Below are 18,719 nucleotides of genomic sequence, written 5' to 3'. Positions count from 1 at the left end.
GTACTGGTGAGGTAGGACAGAGGTGTGGTTACTGATTGCGTCGAATGGGCGGAGGGCGATGACGAGAGAGAAGGAGGTGGTCGCGAGAGGAGATGCTCTCGCTGTATCTTGGAATCATTTCTCGGTTGGAGGGGTCGCGGCGCTCGCATCCGAGACGGATTCTTACATCTCCATCTTTTAAACTACACTGACGGTGAGTACGTTCTTTTAACTTTGGTCGTTTTTTCTTTAATAGCCTACATTACCTTTTACATTTATTTCGACTACATTTCACAAGATCCACTGACCCTGAGATCATCATCATCATTAGGATGTCTTTGATTTGGCTGTTGCCTAAGGAACAATTATTCATTACATTCAAGAATTTATAAGGTTTTATATTTTTATGGGCCTTATTTCATTGGGCTACACTGGATAAAAGCGGGGGTGGATATGTTAGGGCGCTGCGGCTTGGGGTATACTACCTATATCCAGCCCCTCTCCCCGCTCCCCGTCTCCATCAGCTCTATTGGATCGATAAATACGGTGGTAAATACTGAAGATATGCCTGATAGGAGAGTATTTCTTCTGCGGTGTATCCGCTGTACAGTTATTGCTTTTTTCAAGATTTCTCGTGCATAACTAAAGGCTTGAGTTAGGCCCGAAATAAGCGCTTTTTGGTAGTGATTTACAGTATATTTTCGGCCGTTTGATATGAAGGGCACCGAGGAATATGAGCAGTATAGCCTACGGTGGATGTGCCTTAAAAAGACAGACTCGCTGTTAGTCACTGTGCTGCTGCTTGGTTATTTTCTGCTCTAGTTGTTCTAGAATATACTGGTATGTTTATGCGTCCTAGAATGTACAGTATGTCTAAACACTACATTGAGTGTAATCTTAAAGTTTCCCTTTATCAATGTATTTATCTACGACAGTAAACCAAAGCAGTGAGAGTGTGTGTGTATTTGTGCGTATAACAGAAAGAAAAACACTATAGAAAGAGAAAGATGTGAAAATGATAGTGGGGGAAACGGAAGCATTAAGATACATAGAGAAAGACTTCACATTAAATCTCTTCTGAAGGCTGTGCCTTCATGGCTCAATTGAGCGGAATCTCAAGGCTAAGATGCTGAGGGATGTTGGTAATTGTTAATTAGTTGAAGCTATTTTTTTTGTGGAGATCTCAGCTGACATTTGGCAGAGGGAGGGGGGGGGGGGGGTTGTGTGTTTATGTGGGCTCCTGCGTTTAGTGAGTTTGGAAAGGAGAGAGGGAGAGAAGGAAGAAAAAAAAGATTTAGATCCAGCCGCTCCCAGCACTCGGTTAATTATGTAGCTAAGAAAGCCCAGTTTGATGAAGGGTCCAGGGGATGGTTTCAACTTCAAAGATGTAATAATATTTAAAATTTGAACATAACAAGATCGAGGTCTCTTGTGCTGATTATGGAACATGGTGACGTAGCGTCCAGTGTCCGCTGACTCCCGTATCTCTTTTGATGTTTCAGGACCGTTGGACTCGTGCCAGAATGTGACTGCCATGGCCTGTCTCGGTTTGGATCCTTCCGGTCTTTAGATAGAAAACCCAATCCAGGTTTCTATAGCAACAGAAATAACTGACGGTCGCAAAAGTACGGCTTCCGCAATGCACTCCTCCCGCGCCGCGCTGCCCCTGAGGCCTCGACGATTCGACACAAGCAGAAGAACCAACACCAGCGTGGAACCGAAGCCCCATGGCCCGGCTTTCCGGAGGGAAGATAAAAACATGAACACCCTCTCCACCTCCTCGCCACGTCGACCTACCAAAGTGCCCCCAGAGTCTTCCAGGGTGAAGGTGGGGGCCCAGGCACGTGGGCCTGTGGTTCAGTCTAGACTGGGCCTACAGAAGCAGACCTCCGGCCCTGCCACCAAACCCAAACCCAAGAGCATCCGTGCGGCAGCAGTGTCTAACGTAGCTCCTCCTCCTCCTCCTCTTCCTGTCCTGGATCCTAACTGTAACGAGCCCAGCCTGCCGTGTCTATGCTGTGATGGGCGCTCTCCACAGGACAACAACAGCATGTTCAACCACAACCACAACAACAACAACACGGTCTCTATCAGACATCAACTCAAACTCCAGCCTCCTCCTCCACCCCCACCACTGAGGCAGGAGGGGTCAGGGGTCAAGGCCCAAGCCCAGCCCCAGGCCAGTCCCGCCCAGCCCCAGCCACTTGACGCCTCCTCCCCCCTTGCTGCTCTGGAACTGGAGGTACAGAAAGTAAAGGAGAGCTCGAACGTGGACAACAAGAAGGAGGAGGAGGAGGAGGAGGGAAGCAGCGTGGATGTTGATATCGAGGTTGATGTGGACGAAGATGACGATGAAGAGGAGGGAGTTGATGATGAAGATGACGATGACACGCTTGTCCCCTCGTGCTGTGACTGTCCTCCCTCCCTCTTAGACTTCTCTCTCTCCTCCTCCACCTCTTCCTCCTCCACCTCCATCAGCTCCTGCTCCGATCTGGACCTGGACTGCGCGGATCTCTCCATGTCTCTCTCCTGTTCCCAGACGCACTCTGATCTCTCTATTGCCCTCTCACCCCAGGATCATGCGTTTGCTCAGGCTCCTGAATGCTACCCTCCTTCTAGTTCGCCCCCCACCCTGCCTCTTCAGGTCTCCGACCCCTCCTCTCTCTGCTCTGCGTCGCGTTCCCCCCCTCCCCTCTGCTCCCCCGACGAGGGGTACCCCTCTGCCCCTGCCTCCCCTTCGTCCGACTACCTGGGAATCAAAGGCCAGGCAGGGCATCTGGGTTCAGGGGTCAGTAAACTGGGCCTCATGGACTTCCTGGAATCGATGGGAGAGTTCGGAAAGATGGAACGCTTCAGTCAGGTGATCCAGGTGGCTCGCTGGGACCTGGATGGGGATCCCTCGGGAGAGCTGCTGAGGGATCGACTGGATCACCTGGATGGTCTGGAGAAGGTCAACAGACAGGTTAAGCTGGCCCACATTACCAGGCTCCACGAGAAGGGTCTGGATCTGGCCGATCTGGGAGAGGCGGATTTCTCCGATGTTTTGGATGAGATGGGGAACGTCGACATTCCCTGGAAGCTGTACAAAAGACAGTCGTTGGGAGATTCCCAGGAGTTCTCTGATGCTGGTGTGGACCTCACAGCCCCTTCAGACTCCGAGGAGACCCTGGCTTCAGACTCTCTGACTCCGTCTCCCGTGGAGCCTCCGCCTAGACCTCCCAAACCACCCGCCCGCCACGCCAGCGTGAACTCTGACCTCCACACCTACATCAACATCAGCCGAGAGCCCTCCTCCATCTGCACCTCACCCAGCCCCATCCTCTCCACCTTCTCCCCAACCTCCCCCTCGTTCTCCACCTTCAGGTGTGAGAAACCCCTGCCCCCGTCTCCTCCATCCATTCCTCCTCTCCCGGTCTCTCAGCCCATCCCTTACTTCTCCCTCTACGCTGGCCCTCCTCCCCCATCCATTCCCTCCCTCCTCCCCCCCATCCCTCCGCCTCGGAGGCGACACCTCGCCCGCAAGGAGGCGCAGAGGCTGGCCGCTCTCCAAGCGGAACAGGAAAAGACCCCCTTCTGCCTACCCCCCCCCACCTCGCGTCCCCCTCCTCTCCCCCCTCACCCAGTCATCTCCATCTCCACCTCCTCCCCCCCTGCCGTCCCCCCCCCACCAGCCCTGCCTCCTCCTCCCTCCTTCCATGCCTTGGATGTAGAGATCCGGAAGCTTCTGATGCTGGCTGGACTGACCCAAGCAGAGCTTCAGAAGCTGAGTCCAGAGCTGGGGGTCTGTGTTGGGGGACTGGAGGAGCAGGGAGAGGGTGTGAACCTCCACCTGAGCAGACCTGAAGAGCCACAGGAACGAGGGACTCGTAGAAGGGAGGACAGAAAGGGGGAGGAGGAATATGATATAGAAGGGATGACTTTGGATGGATGGAGAGATGGAGGAAAGTTAGATGTGGAAAGGCATAGAGGGATGGACGCACTCGGAGAAGCAGAAGAAGAAGAAGCCAAGAAGGAGGAGAGCAGGAGTCCACTGAGGACCACCTCCTTTACCGAGATGGCGAAGAGAAGGAACAGAAGAAGTGGGTTCGGGGCCCCTGAACCCTCCTACAGCACTGGCCTCAGCAAAACTGCTGATAAGAAAGCTACAAACATGACCTTTGGGACTTTCAGTTACTCCCCTGTGTTCTCGGATCCCCCTCCCCCTCCTCCTCCACGACCTTTACCCCCAGTCCCCCCCACCCTGCCTCCTATCAAAGTCTGCACCCTCACTGCCAACTCCTTCAGACCTGACCGATTTGATTGGCTGATGGCGTTTTCACCCGACGGGGAAACGCCACCACTGCCCCCGAGAAAACATGAGCTGGTGAATCCACCGAAGACGACAACCTCCCCGAAGACAACAACCTCCCCGAAGACAACAACCTCCCCGAAGACAACAACCTCCCCGAAGACAACAACCTCCCCGAAGACAACAACCTCCCCTAAGACAACAACCTCCCCGAAGACGACATCCTCTTCAGGGTCTACCTCAGGGAGGGGGTCAGGGTCTGGGTCAGGGTCAGGGTCTGGGTCAAATGTGACAACCTTCAAGGAGCTGCGTAACCGTAGCAAGACCAGCTTCCCCGCCACTCAGATAATAACCGACCCAGACCCCGACCCCAACATTGTCACCCCTGACCCTGACATACTCTACAACCTCAAATGGAGGAGGGAGAAGACAGACGGGGACGACGTCCAATGGGAGTACACCTCCCAGGCTCAGGCCGTCTTCATGAACCCGCCCCCTCTCACCTCATTGGCTGCCCTTAGAGAAATGTTCCAGAAAGAGGATGATAACATTGGACAACCCGAAGTGCGCCCGTCACAGAAGATTGGGTGCTCAGCCAGCGAGGGGGACCTGTGGACGAGGGGGCGAGAGAGAGAAGGGGATGGAGAGATGAGGGAGGATGAGGAAGGAAAAGGAGATGAAGAGATGGAGGTGAGAGGAAGAGCGGATGGAGGAAGAACACTGGAGTCCAGAACCACAGGTGAGTGATGATGATGATGATGATGATGGTGGTAATGGTGATGAGGGTGGTGATGATGATGATGGTGGTGATGAGGGTGGTGATGATGATGGTGATGATGGTGGTGATGGTGGTGATGATGGTGGTGATGATGAGGGTGTTCAGTAGTATGCCTCTAATAGTGAAGATAGTGCCATAAGATTACGATTATGACGATTATGAGCAAATAACAGGATTTGAGCAGGTGGAAATTTTGAGACATAGCATTTCCTAATGTCACTCCATAGAAATTGCCACTGTCTGTGAAGCAAATGAGTTTTCCTTTTGAGAGGGAATGTGGGTAACTACTGACAGGAAATGGTGCACGACCACTTTCTGTCCAAAAATACACAGAGAAAGAAAGTAACAGATGGAGATAGATGAAGAAACTGAGAGATGGGGTTCAGTTTTGCACTCATTCTTTGTCAGTGCAGGCCACAAAGTTACGTATGAAAAAACTGAGATGGAAAATAGATGATGATTATAGAGAGAGAGAGAGAGAGAGAGAGAGAGGAGATGATGTGAGGAGAATAGATACGGGAATCGCTACCAGCTGTTTCCTGTGGACATGGTGATCTGGGTGTGATGTCATCGCTGCCTTATTCAATTATTCATCCACTCTGCAGACCAGGGTGGGGGGTAATGGAGAGCCCATGTGGCTCTCCACCTCCTGCTCCATCTCTCCATCCCTGCGTGCCCTCCAGTTCTCTCCATCTTCCCGTCCGCGTACGCCTCTCTCTCACACCTACCTGTGTGTTTCATTTCCGTCCTCTCCTCTCATGTCTTTTTGTCTGACTGATGATCTGACCCTGTTTTGCCCCCCCTCCCCCTGTCAGTCTATCTTCTTATTTTGGTGAGTCATTTATGCTGCTTTCCTCCACCTCCTCCTTCCTCTCGTCTGTCCTTGACCTAACCTTTGTTTCTCCTCTCCTCACTATCTCTGGTCTCTCTGCTGGGCTTATCTCCCAGAGGCACATCTAACTCATATCATATTTCCTTAACTCATTTTCAACCTGTGTACAGAAGCCTTGTGGTTCGTGTTTAGACTATCTGTGTCGATAAGTGTAGGGCTAATGGAAGGAACATATCTTGATGTGGTTGAACCTAGTTTTCCTCTGGTCTTTGTGACACGTTCAAAAAGGTTAAGTGTGTATAATCACGTGTGTGTGCAACACTCCAAGCTGTTGATGTTCTCCCAGCAGAGTGTTTGTTCCATGAGAAACTAAAGCATGCGCTCTTATCACCGGGAAACCTTCACCACTTCACCACCGTCTCTGTCAGGAAGCCGAAGGTTGTGTATACCTTTAAGAAAAAAAGGGGGCGGGACTCTGCCTATGTGACCAATGACAGAGACACAGTGCCAGAAAAACAGGAAGTGCTATAGTTGGGCTGTGTTTGAAAGACAATAAGCTCCACACAAGACAAGACGAGACAAGGTATTGTGGTCTTTTAACTTTAAGCTTTAAGCCAGTCACGTTACACCAAAAGTGTGGTGTCGATAGTAACAAATGTGGAGTCAAGTGAAGAGAAGGACAGTGTGACTGCAGTAACAGAACTCTGAAGACTGACTCAGCATAACACTGTACTGAAGCCCTGGAGAGGGAGAGGAGGGAGGGAGGGAGAGTCAGAGAGAGAGAGTCAGAGAGAGAGAAGAGAGAGAGAGGTGATTCAGAGGTGATACCTGCTGCATTGTATCACCAGCGAAACCCTGCTCATGACAGGAGCAGGGTTAACAAGGTGTAGACGGGATGAAAGGCTGGAGGAGTTCTAGAGACTGAAACTAGAAGCTGCCAGTGACACCAGGGAATCACAGGTTATATATATATATATATATATATATATATATATATATATAAATGTACTTCAGTTATCTAGACCTCTTAAACTCAGAACTTTGACTACGGCTCATAACTCGCCTCCATTGACTGTTATGCACTGTGGGTATCTGTGTGTGTGTGTGTATGTGTGTGTTGGACCAGACATTCAGACCTGTGGTCATGTTGATATTGCATGTTTTCTCAAGAGTTCTGCCGGTTTACATTCATGAATCTGCATTCTTCTCTCGTCGGACACTAACATTTTCTCATCTTTCTCTCTCCTTCCCATTTATTTGCTACGTTGGTTTTATTTTCTTCTCCTCATTCTTTCTCATCCCTCCTCACCGTTCTGTTAAACGTTTGGCTTTGCTTCCCCTCCTCCTCCCTGCCCCCCTCACCCCCCTCCCCTACCCCCCTCACCCCCCTCACCTGCCCCTCCTCCCCCTGCCTTTTACCCCTGCCCCCCTAACCCTCTTCGCCTGCCCCTCCTCCCCTCTCCCTGCTGCCCCTGCCCTGCCTCCACGGCTTCTGGGCGAGCAGTGTCCTCGCCCCCTCTGTCCCTCGCCCGAGCCTGCGCCCAACCCCAGCCCTACCCCTACTTCCTGCACTCCGCCTTCCCCCGCTACCGGCCAGGCTTCTGCAGCATCCCAGCCAGACCAGAGGCCCCGCCCCTTCACCCTGCGGAGCCCCAACCCAGAGCTAGGCCTCCCAGCCCGTCCCCACCTCCTTCCCCTCCCCACAGCGTCCCAGATTCAGACAGAGACTCAGGGTATCACCATGGGGGCAGGACTGGAGGCAGGACTGGAGGCAGCCCTGACTCTGACTCCAAGAGCGATGAAGGCTTAGACTCACTGCGTGGTTACGGAGGCGACTTCCAGAGAAACATAGACTCGGTGTATCGCTACGTAAACGACTCTCAGACGAAAGCAGACGTGGACCATGGCTTCGGCCGTGACTCTGTCAGTAACTTTGACTCGCTGTACGTCGCTGACTCTGAGAAACGCCCCCCCGCCCACACAGGCATGCTCACACCTGGCGGCGGCAACACACGCAATCAAGGCTGCACCACCCCGTATAAAAACATGGAAGCCATGTTGACGTATGCCCACACACGCACTGTGGGTGTAGAACACGCAGACGCACCCTCAAACACACTCGGTGACTCTGCTTACGTAGACAGCTCACAGCTCACACACAGCTCCCCTCAGCCGGGCAGGAACCGCAACATGACCAGGGCTTGCAAAGACCTCCCACCACTGCCCACATACTACCTCTACCATCCCAAGAACTGCCCCCTGCACCGGGGCGCCCCTCCCCGCCTCTCCCCCATCGGAGCTCTCTCCCCCCCTCTGCGCTCCGGTGCTCCCCCTCCTGGACTGGAGGGCTCCCGTCTCGGCTCCCCCCTCTTCCCCCGCTCGCACACCCTCCCTGCCCTGGCTGCCCCTCTCTACTACCCCTACCTGTACCCGCCCATCCCCCCCAGGAAGCCCCCTGCCCCCCCGACACTCAACCAGACTCCACCGCTGCCCTGTGCGCTGAGTAAGAACTCTCTCTTGTCTCTCTCTCTCTCTCTCTTTCTCAACTCGCTCTGCACACACACACACTGATGTGCAGCCATACACACACACACACTCATATCTCTCTCTCTCTCTCTCTCTCTCTCTCTCTCTCTCTCTCTCTCTCTCTCTCTCTCACACCCCCTCGGTCCGTCACTCTGTCTTTCTAACATCCTGCTCGCTTGCCTGTCTGTCTGTTTGTCTGTCTGTCTGTCTGTCTGTCTGGGCTGAATAGGGGCCTTTCCACCTCGTATCTCCTGTTTGTGCAGATCTGAAGGAACTGGATAGGTGTGAGTCATTTGGCAGAAGCTCCCTGGACACTGCTGACATCAGCACGGTTCCCTCAGATCTGCAGAGGAGATGAGAAGCTTCGTACTCTCTTAGGCTGATCATATTTCTCAGTCTGTCTACCTCTGTGGCCTACCTGTCTGTCTGTCTGTCTGTCTGTCTGTCTGTAGACATCCGTGTTGTCTGTCTAGTTGTGTTGATATTGCATGTGTGTTTAAATGATTAACCTAGATAAGTTCATGGCTTCTTCACTGATAATGTGTGTGTGCTACTGGCTACAGGCCAGGCTTGAAACTAACACAGTGTTGAGTGTATAAATGTTACAGCTACATTTATATACCTGGTTTGTGTTGTAGGATTAGTATAAAGGCCAAACTAAGATTGAAATGTGCTTATCGTGCTGAAACCTGTCTTGCATGTGTTTTGGTTTCTGTTTGAGGTGTTCAAACTGTAGGATCTCCCATACCCCCCAGGACCCTCCCTGTGTGTGTGTGTGTGATAGAGAGAAAGACCCCCCAGGACCCTCTCTGTGTGTGTGTGTGTGTGTGTGAGAGAGAGTTTGCAAGCGTTAATGTGCGTGTCAAGGTTAATGCATGGCCAACGATCCTCCTATGGATGTGTGCTTCCAGTCACCTCCTCCTCCCCCCCTCCTCCCCCCTCCTCCCCCCTCATCCCCCCCTCCTCCCCCCCCCCTTCTCCCCCATGAGAGTGTTGCTATGATCCAGGAGACACGACTGGCTAGACTGCTCCTCTGCTGCTGTGTGCGTTGCCTCGACTACCACCTGGCTACCTGTTCCCACTAATGATACTAATAACGCTTATTCACGTTCTGGTATTCTTTAGAGCTGAATGTTTCCTGATCAGGTTGTTTTTCTGTGTGTGTCGTTCGCCGGTTCGGAACAAAAAGGCTTGACTTCCTGGATGGGAGAAAATGTGCGGGGTCCTGTGAGAGGTCTTGGGCTGTCCTCTCTGTGCCTGCAGGAAAAGAGAGGTGATGCGACCTTCACACACCGTACACAGTTTACGCTGCCTGGTGTCATACTGCATGTGTTCCCCCCTCGTGGGATGCGTAGCGTGCTGATTGGTTGATCCTCCTCGCAGCTCTGGTCAGTTCGGTCAGCGTGGCGGTGGAGGCGGTGCTGTCCCAGTTCAGCTCCTCCAGGACCCTGGTACAGAAGGTCAGTCCTGTATACACCCACGCAGAATACACTGCCTCCAATACTCCTGTCATCCATAAAATAATTGTTGAAATCTACCTCTCCTCTCTCCCCTCTGTCTATCTGTCTTTTCTCTCATGTCCATAGCCTGTTTATGAGGTACTACTAGAATGACCATAGTCCCTTCTTGTCATTAGTCATGACCCTCCCTGTGCACTAACTCCAGGCTGCTTCCCTACCACCCCTTCATTTCTCTCTCTCCCTCTGTGTCCTCCTCTTCTCCTCTCCTCCACTCTCTCCATGCTCATCCATCTTTCTGGCTCTATGCCCTCCTTCTTCACCCCTCACCTTCTCCGTCTCCTGCTCTCCACCTGTTCCCTCCCTCCCCCTCTCCCTCCCCCTCTCCCTCTCCTCCCCCTCTCCCTCTCCCTCTCCCTCTCCCTCTCCCTCTCCCTCTCCCTCTCCCTCTCCCTCTCCCTCTCCCTCTCCCTCTCTCCCTCCCCCTCTCCCTCTCTCCCTCCCCCTCTCTCCCTCTCCTCCCCCTCTCCCTCTCCCTCTCCTCCCCCTGTGCAGGCGCTGTCAGGAGACAGTAGTGTGAATCCGTCTGTGGGTCGCCTGGCGCTGCAGTGCCTCTGCCCCGCCCTGCGCAGCCTTCTGTCCGATGGCCTCAAGCCCCACCAGAATGACCTTATTTCAGGCAGGAGGCCAAATTCAGCCTGGGGACTGGTCCAGGCCTCCACCAAGTCAGGTAGGAAACACTGAGGCTCAGTACCGAGGAGAATGGCCCTCCAGTACAGACAAGACAGCCCCTCTCTACTCCATAAACAACATATCAAAGGCTTCTTTCACTCTGACAGACGTGTGGTTATTGATTTTTCTCATTATAACCTCCTTTGTGTCAGTCTTGCCTTTGTTCTCCATTTCTCTCCTCTTTCTCTCACTCTCCCGTTGTACTCGTTATTCTGTTGAGTCACTCTCCTCCTCCATCCTCCATCTCCTCATCCTGCTCCTCCCCCTCCTCCTTCTCCTCCCCCCCCTTCTCCTCCTCCCCCCCTCCTCCTCCTCCTCCTCCTCCCCCCTCCTCCTCCTCCTCCTCCTCCTCCTCCTCCTCCTCCTCCTCCCCCCCTCCTCCTCCTCCTCCTCCTCCCCCCTCCTCCTCCTCCCCCCTCCTCCTCCTCCTCCTCCTCTCCCCTCCCCCTCCCCCTCCTCCCTCCTCCTCCTCCTCCCCCCTCCTCCTCCCCCCTCCTCCTCCTCCCCCCTCCTCCTCCTCCCTCCTCCTCCTCCTGCTCCTCCTCCTGCTCCTCTTCTCTTGTCCCTCCTCCTAGCTTTCTCAGCCTTATTATCAGTGATCTGTTCTTGTTTAATTTCAATGTCAGTAAATTCAGGTTCACGTCAACATAACATATTGATTCAACATCGATTTGTTTTCAGAGCCAAAACCATGTTTTTCTCTGACCCCCACCTCCTCTCCACCCCCCCCCCCCCCCCCTGCCCTCCACCCTCCAGGGGCTGGTACCGCAGCCTTGCACAGCATTCAGACTCGTGTTGGAGAGCTAACACAGCTGAGACAAAGCAAACACAGGTTCAACGCCTTCCTGCTCGGCCTGCTCAAGTAAGACACGTCTCCTGCACGCTCCTCCACTTGCCTGTTCCACTCCTCCTCTCCTCCTCTCCTCTTCTCTCCTCCTCTCTTCCTATCCTCCTCCTCTCCTCCTCTCTCCTCCCCTCCTCTTCTCCCCCCTCCTCTCCTCCTCCCCTCCTCCTCCACTCCTCTCTCCTCCTCTCCTGGGGCCTGTGATGGATCCTTGAGTCATCGAGCCGCATGTTGCCAGCTCACACACAGCAGATGGAGAAAAGGCTAAATGGAAGTGCGGATGTTTTTTCCAATTAGTGTTATGACAGCGGATGATGTTAGTGTTATGACAGCGGATGATGTTAGTGTTATGACAGCGGATGATGTCAACTCATATAAACACAGTAAATCTCACAGCTAATTTAACACCATTAGGGTTTATATAGGGGCATTTCATGAGGGGACCTTTATAAACACTCCTTATATATAACACACCTGATGTTAAATTAACACTTTGAAATGTGCTGTGTAGTAGGTGTGTAACCAGAGATGGTACAGTACACACATCCTTCACTCAAGTAGAATTTACAGATACTCATGTTTAAAAAGACTCTGGTAAAAGTTGAAGTGCTACACTTTTTCACTCAAGTTAAAGTAAATAAGTGTGGGCTCTGACATTTACTTAGTCAAGTCAAGTTTATTTGTATAGCACATTTCAACAAGGCAATTCAAAGTGCTTCACATAACACCTTTAAAAGCATCAAAACATAATGTAAAAGAAAACAAGATTTAAAACAAGTAAGAACATTCAATAAAACATTAAAAAAACAAGAAATAGAATACAAGTAAAAAGTAGCCACTACCTGTTGAACATGACATCATCACTTTAAAAAAAAATATATATACAGTTAGGTCCATAAATATTTGTACATTGACACAATTTTCATCATTTTGGCTCTGTATACCACCACAATGGATTTGAAATGAAACAATCAAGATGTGCTTTAAGTGCAGACTTTCAACTTTAATTTCAGGGTATTTACATCCAAATCAGGTGAACGGTGTAGGAATTACAACACATTTGATATGTGCCCCCCCCCCCTTTTTAAGGGACCAAAAGTAATTGGACAATTGGCTGCTCAGCTGTTCCATGGCCAGGTGTATGTTATTCCCTCATGGGAGTTAGTTATTTCATTGACAAGGAGCAGATAAAAGGTCTAGAGTTCATTTCAAGTATGGTATTTGTGTTTGGAATCTGTTGCTGTCAACTCTCAATATGAAGTCCAAAGAGCTGTCACCATCAGTGAAGCAAGCCATCGTTAGGCTGAAAAATCAAAACAAACCTATCAGAGAGATAGCAAAAACATTAGGTGTGGCCAAATCAACTGTTTGGTACATTCTTAAAAAGAAAGAACGCACTGGTGAGCTCAGCAACACCAAAAGACCCGGAAGACCACGGAAAACAACTGTGGTGGATGACAGAAGAATTCTTTCCCTGGTGAAGAAAAACCCCTTCACAACAGTTGGCCAGATCAAGAACACTCTCCAGGAGGTAGGCGTATCTGTGTCAAAGTCAACAATTAAGAGAAGACTTCACCAGAGTAAATACAGAGGGTTCACCACAAGATGTAAACCATTGGTGAGTCTCAAAAACAGGAAGACCAGATTAGAGTTTGCCAAAAAACATCTAAAAGAGCCTGTACAGTTCTGGAACAACATCCTATGGACAGATGAGACCAAGATCAACTTGTACCAGAATGATGGGAAGAGAAGAGTATGGAGAAGGGAAGGAACTGCTCATGATCCAAAGCATACCACCTCATCAGTGAAGCATGGTGGAGGTAGTGTTATGGCGTGGGCATGTATGGCTGCCAATGGAACTGGTTCCCTTGTATTTATCGATGATGTGACTGCTGACAAAAGCAGTAGGATGAATTCTGAAGTGTTTCGGGCAATATTATCTGCTCAGATTCAGCCAAATGCTTCAGAACTCATAGGACGGCGCTTCACAGTGCAGATGGACAATGACCCGAAGCATACTGCGAAAGCAACCAAAGAGTTTTTTAAGGCAAAGAAGTGGAATTTTCTGCAATGGCCAAGTCAATCATCTGACCTAAATCCAATTGAGCATGCATTTCACTTGCTAAAGACAAAACTGAAGGGAAAATGCCCCAAGAACAAGCAGGAACTGAAGACAGTTGCAGTAGAGGCCTGGCAGAGCATCACCAGGGACGAAACCCAGTGTCTGGTGATGTCTATGGGTTCCAGACTTCAGGCTGTCATTGACTGCAAAGGATTTGCAACCAAGTATTAAAAGTGACAATTAGATTTATGATTATGTTAGTTTGTCCAATTATTTTTGGTCCCTTAAAAAGGGGGGGGCCACATATAAAATGTGTTGTCATTCCTACACCGTTCACCTGATTTGGATGTAAATACCCTGAAATTAAATCTGAAAGTCTGCACTTAAAGCACATCTTGATTGTTTCATTTCAAATCCATTGTGGTGGTATACAGAGCCAAAATGCTGAAAATTGTCAATGTCCAAATATTTATGGACCTAACTGTATATTCTTGTTGCACTGTCTACCTTGCACCATGGTAGCTTTCTAAGACTAGCTTACGATTTTTGTTGTTTGCTGTTTTTTCCACACACAACACAAAACCAAAAAGTTTCTAGTTTTTTCAAAACTTGTTTTCAACCTTTCCAAATGTTGTTTTTACACTGTTATTATGTTGTTATTACACTGTTGTTACACTTATTACACTATCATTACACTGTTGCAGAGATGTGAAAAAATCTGCGAAAAAAGTACAGCAACAAACTTAACTTTCCATCTCTGTGTGTAACACAGACATGCATATTCTCATATTCAAACATTTTTATTATTTTTTTTCTCACAGCAACAAGCTGCTGGATTTCTGGCTCTCTCACCTGCAGTCCTGCAGTGGTAAGTTCACAGCCTCAGAGTCCTTCACCAGGGCTGCCAGCCTCAGAGTCCTTCACCAGGGCTGTCAGCCTCAGAGTCCTTCACCAGGGCTGCCAGCCTCAGAGTCCTTCACCAGGGCTGCCAGCCTCAGAGTCCTTCACCAGGGCTGTCAGTCTCTGTCGTTAAGACTCACTTTCTACCTCTTTCTTCCCAGACGTGCTGGAGACATTTTATCGGCCCACTTCCTTCATGCGCCTGTCCTCGACTTCCTGCCAGCCTCTGTTTGAAGAGCTCCTCCTCCTGCTGCAGCCGCTGGGCCTGCTGACCTTTAACCTTGACCTGCTCTTCCAGCACCACCATCTCGAGCCAGCCAATCAAAGCCCAAACATCCCCAGCCCACCCAATCAAGATGCAGGGTTCAGGCTCTCACCACGAGGGTCGGCTGCTAATTGGCTGGGTAGAAGCTACTTTGAGAGCCTGTCAGAGCTTGATTCTGGGAGCGTGGAACTTGAGGAGACCAATGTCAGAGCAAGTTCCTGTTCAATGGCTGATCCGCTGGCTGGAGGGTTGGGGGAGTTGGCCAATGGCAGTGTGGCGTCTGTGAAGGTCCCTGTCGGTGTGGGGAAGACAAGCCCTCAGCTTCTGTGGGTGCAGGAGAAGGAGATAAGGAACATAGCGCCCCCTAGTGACGGGGAAGCCAGCTTATCCCAGCAGGCCGGACAGGTAATTGCATCTCTGCTGGTTTTAATGCCCCGGGGTGTGTGGTGGATGTGTACTGACTTAATGATTGTGTCCGTTCTCTGCTAAGGTCATCCAGCAGGGATGGGGGGCTGTGATGCGCTGGGGGGGCCGGCTGGGCCAGAACCTGACAGAGCTGAGCCCAGGGGTGACCTCCAGACCTCCAGACCACCAGGGCCAGGCTCAGCAGACTGACCCCAGTGGGAGTGAGCGTCCTCGGGAAGACGGTGCTGCTGCTGTCCCCTGGAGCTTTGGGAGACTGTTTGGAGCCTCTAAAGACTCCATGACACCCACCCCGCCCAGCAGGTCAGTTTGTGTTGTGTGTGTTGACTTGTGTGTTGACCTCTCCGTGTGTGTGTGCTTTCAGTACATGTAACCTGTCCCCCGACACACAACACACTTAATTCTCCTTTATAATTGTTTTTTTTCTTTATGTCTCTCTCCTCCACCTCTTCACTCTCGTTCGTCTCTCCAGACGTCCCTCTCAGTGGCTGGCTCCTGGTGTGACTGTCTTGACCCGCATGGTCAGCAGCAGTTCCACCCCCACACTCAAGAGGGCGCTGGAGCCCGAGGCCAAGTGCCAGATAGAGATGGAGAGCCAGAGGGAGGGGGACACTGAGGAGGACATGGACAAGCCACGCCCCCTCAGGTAGGACACACAGGAGGAGGACAAACACGTGTTGCTGTTCCTTTAGATATTAACGAGGTTGTGTGGAAGTATGCTAATCACGGACACCGTGTGCGCCCCCTGCAGGTCGGTCAGGACACTGTGCGATCACTCCGGCACAGGGGCGGAGCTTAGCTTCCAGAAGGGGGAGGAGCTAGTCATCTTGGGTGGCGTCGACCACGACTGGATTCGCTGCCGTCAAGGAGAAAAGGAAGGCCTTGTGCCCATTGGCTACACCTCCTTAATCATGTGACTTCAGTTGCCGGATTGCTGCTGATATAAGAATTTAAGAACAAAAACAAAAAAAACACAAAAAAGATTAACAATGAGAGGTTGTGTTCAGGTAATAATACTCTGGAAGAGATAGTTCACACTTAAATCAAGATGGTCTGAAATGTAGGTACATAGCTTACAACACCATCTGCTGTATTCAGTTCACCGTGTGAGTAAACAGCAGCGCTAACCCACACGTGAACATGAGTGGGTCCACTTCAGGTACAACAGATGGTGTGCAATAACAACTCAAATCTATAACACTTCTCATCTTTGATTTCGGGGTGATTTATCTCTTGTTCCTTGTTTCTCCATCCTCTCTCCTCGGTGACCAAAGATCTGGCAGCATCTGGATGAGTCTGAGCCGGATGAGATCTGTGCTTAATTCAGCTCATCCACGCGCTCTCAGATCTGTGGTCACTCTGAGGCGTGGCGGCCTGCTGGTCACTTGTTTCCCTGCTGCGTCGTCGTAGAGACGGGGCTCAGACCAGCCGGCCGCCCAGTGAAGGAAGCCGTGTTAGATTATTGGCCCGTAGTTCCTGTTGCGTAGAGATGTAACTTAGTGACCCGTAGCTGTGTTCTGTGACCTCTCTGACCACCCCGATATCCCTCCCCTGTGGCCTGGTTTGTGTGTTGACATGTTTCTGCAACTCTTAAGCGTTAAATGATAACTATTTGACTGTATAAATATACATATAAAATATATATAGGTATATGAATATAGACTGGTTTTACCAAGATAGATAGAAAGATGGATGAACACGAGAAAAACAGATAAGCGATAATTAAAAGATAAAACTTTCAAGGTTGATCAAGAGTTTTACTCGTAAGTGATCGGCCATTTGATTTTGCTGCTCTCCCCATATCTCTTAATCACCAATCACAATTCTAGTTTTTAGTAGCCCCTCCCCCACACACACTGTGGATGTGCTGTGTCACGTGATCTGGTGTCTGAAGGCTTCTTCCTGTGTGTTGTATTTCCTCACACTCTCTTAGCATCATATCCACGTCATCGGTAGATATAATCTCATATGTTTAGTCCCTGAATGCGTAGGACTGTGAATGAATGCAAAAGAATATCTATTTAGCGCACAGTATACTCTAACTAGCGTAGCAGTACTGTAGCTGAGATATGCTCCTCCTCCTCAGTCTCACATCCAGATACTTCATAGGCTACCAGCTGAACCATCCACCCCGCAGACACTCAGCACTCGACCAATCAGAGCTTATGAGCGTATTTTCCTTCCATGTTTCTGATTGGACCACAGCTGTAAAAACCCACACCTGTGTGAGTGAATGGCTGCCTTGTCTCAGAGTCTGTGTGACTGAACGATCACATGCTACCTTACCCTACTTGTCATGTTTAAACATGTGAGATGATCATCGTTAATATTATTAGTAGTGGTAGTGCAAGATGTTCAAGTGGTAGTGTAGTGATAACAATGTTTTATCACTAACAAAATGCTGTATGGTATTTTAGGATTTGGTTGGTAGTTATTCTGTAGACTTAGCGTTATGACTATGCATATCATGTACTTCTCAAAGCTCTCTGGTGGAAAGATTCTGCGGTGATCATAGTTTATTTGCTTTTAAAGCTACCCTCCATACTAGAATGCAGTACTCCAGACATTCAAGTGTCTTTTGTAAAGTCTTATATTACTACACCTACCTTGAATGACCTAACCCTTAACTTGAATTCAGGAAACGCAACTGTTGAAATGACTTTTTGATTGGCTGGGAAAGGCGCAGTAAAGGCCATGTAGCCTGAGTATAATGTTACTATGACGATGCTCAAGGGGAAAATGACCCTGGCAGCCATATTTTCCAAAAGTACTGTATGGTGTCTAGTTAGGAATACACACCCGCCATCTGAGGCTGCTATTCAATGTCCAAGCCCTAGACAATATCAATGTATTTGCAGATAAATAATAAACAATAACTATAAGGTAGTATTGTGTTTGTCGAGATTACCCATTTATCTTGACGGTTTAGGATTTTGTTCTGGTTGATTCAGGTTTATTTTTACGTTTGATGTTTAATGATCGTCTTAATGCTTTTGTATCAGATGTTAATTTATTGGATGTTATTTTTGGAGATGTGCTGAGATTTCTGGAAGGTAAACAGCCGTCTGAGCACCCCGATCTGTCTCTCTATCTATCTGGGGTTCTGCGTGTGTTAGTGTGTGTGCGCGCGCCTGCACATGCACGTGTGAGGGTGCACGTGTGAGGGTGCACGTGTGAGCGTGCACGTGTGTGTGTAGCAGTGTGTTTCTGTATCTTCTGGTGTGATGTAGCCTGCCCTGCCCTCTATCTTACTGTTGCATTTATAGTAGCTACTGCCCCTTTAGTGTCAGTCACAGTCAAACCCCTGCATGTGCTTGTTTGTAAATATATCCAATAAATAATCAATATACACCAGTCCTTCCTCGTGTGTTGGTGTGTTAAGGGGTCATGGGGTGAGGGTCAGACAGACTTGGATAGAAAGTCTTCGGTAGACTGTTCCTATGATCTCCAGAAAGGGTCATGAGAGAGGACTGCGCCGCAGTACTCCCCTTTCACCACTAGAGGGCACTGTTTGTCCAGTCATGAGGGCTAACCCTGAAGGAGCTCCAGTAGAGGGCCCTTGTAGACTGAGGAACATCTGTTAGCTCGAACAGTCCCACCCCGCAAACAGTTACACGAACACATCAAACACGG

The 18,719-nt window shown here is 50.0% G+C and overlaps 1 protein-coding gene across 1 annotated transcript; it reads left to right on the top strand.

The window, feature by feature from the left end:
* The first annotated feature begins 67 nt into the window (after positions 1–67).
* On the top strand, positions 68–16,705 carry rusc1 (RUN and SH3 domain containing 1). Its single transcript, XM_062465993.1, has 11 exons — positions 68–193; positions 1,482–5,009; positions 9,557–9,676; positions 9,787–9,863; positions 10,416–10,590; positions 11,349–11,454; positions 14,320–14,366; positions 14,560–15,068; positions 15,154–15,389; positions 15,559–15,732; positions 15,838–16,705. Exons 2-11 carry the CDS (start codon positions 1,619–1,621, stop codon positions 16,001–16,003), a joined length of 5,001 nt encoding a protein of 1,666 aa, XP_062321977.1. The 5' UTR covers positions 68–193; positions 1,482–1,618; the 3' UTR covers positions 16,004–16,705.
* Positions 16,706–18,719: the final 2,014 nt, after the last annotated feature.

Source organism: Osmerus eperlanus, chromosome 7, assembly GCF_963692335.1.
Source record: "Osmerus eperlanus chromosome 7, fOsmEpe2.1, whole genome shotgun sequence".
In the NCBI taxonomy this organism is placed as follows: domain Eukaryota; kingdom Metazoa; phylum Chordata; class Actinopteri; order Osmeriformes; family Osmeridae; genus Osmerus; species Osmerus eperlanus.
Note: the sequence above shows the minus strand (reverse complement) of the source record. Positions and strands in the feature narration are given on the sequence as shown.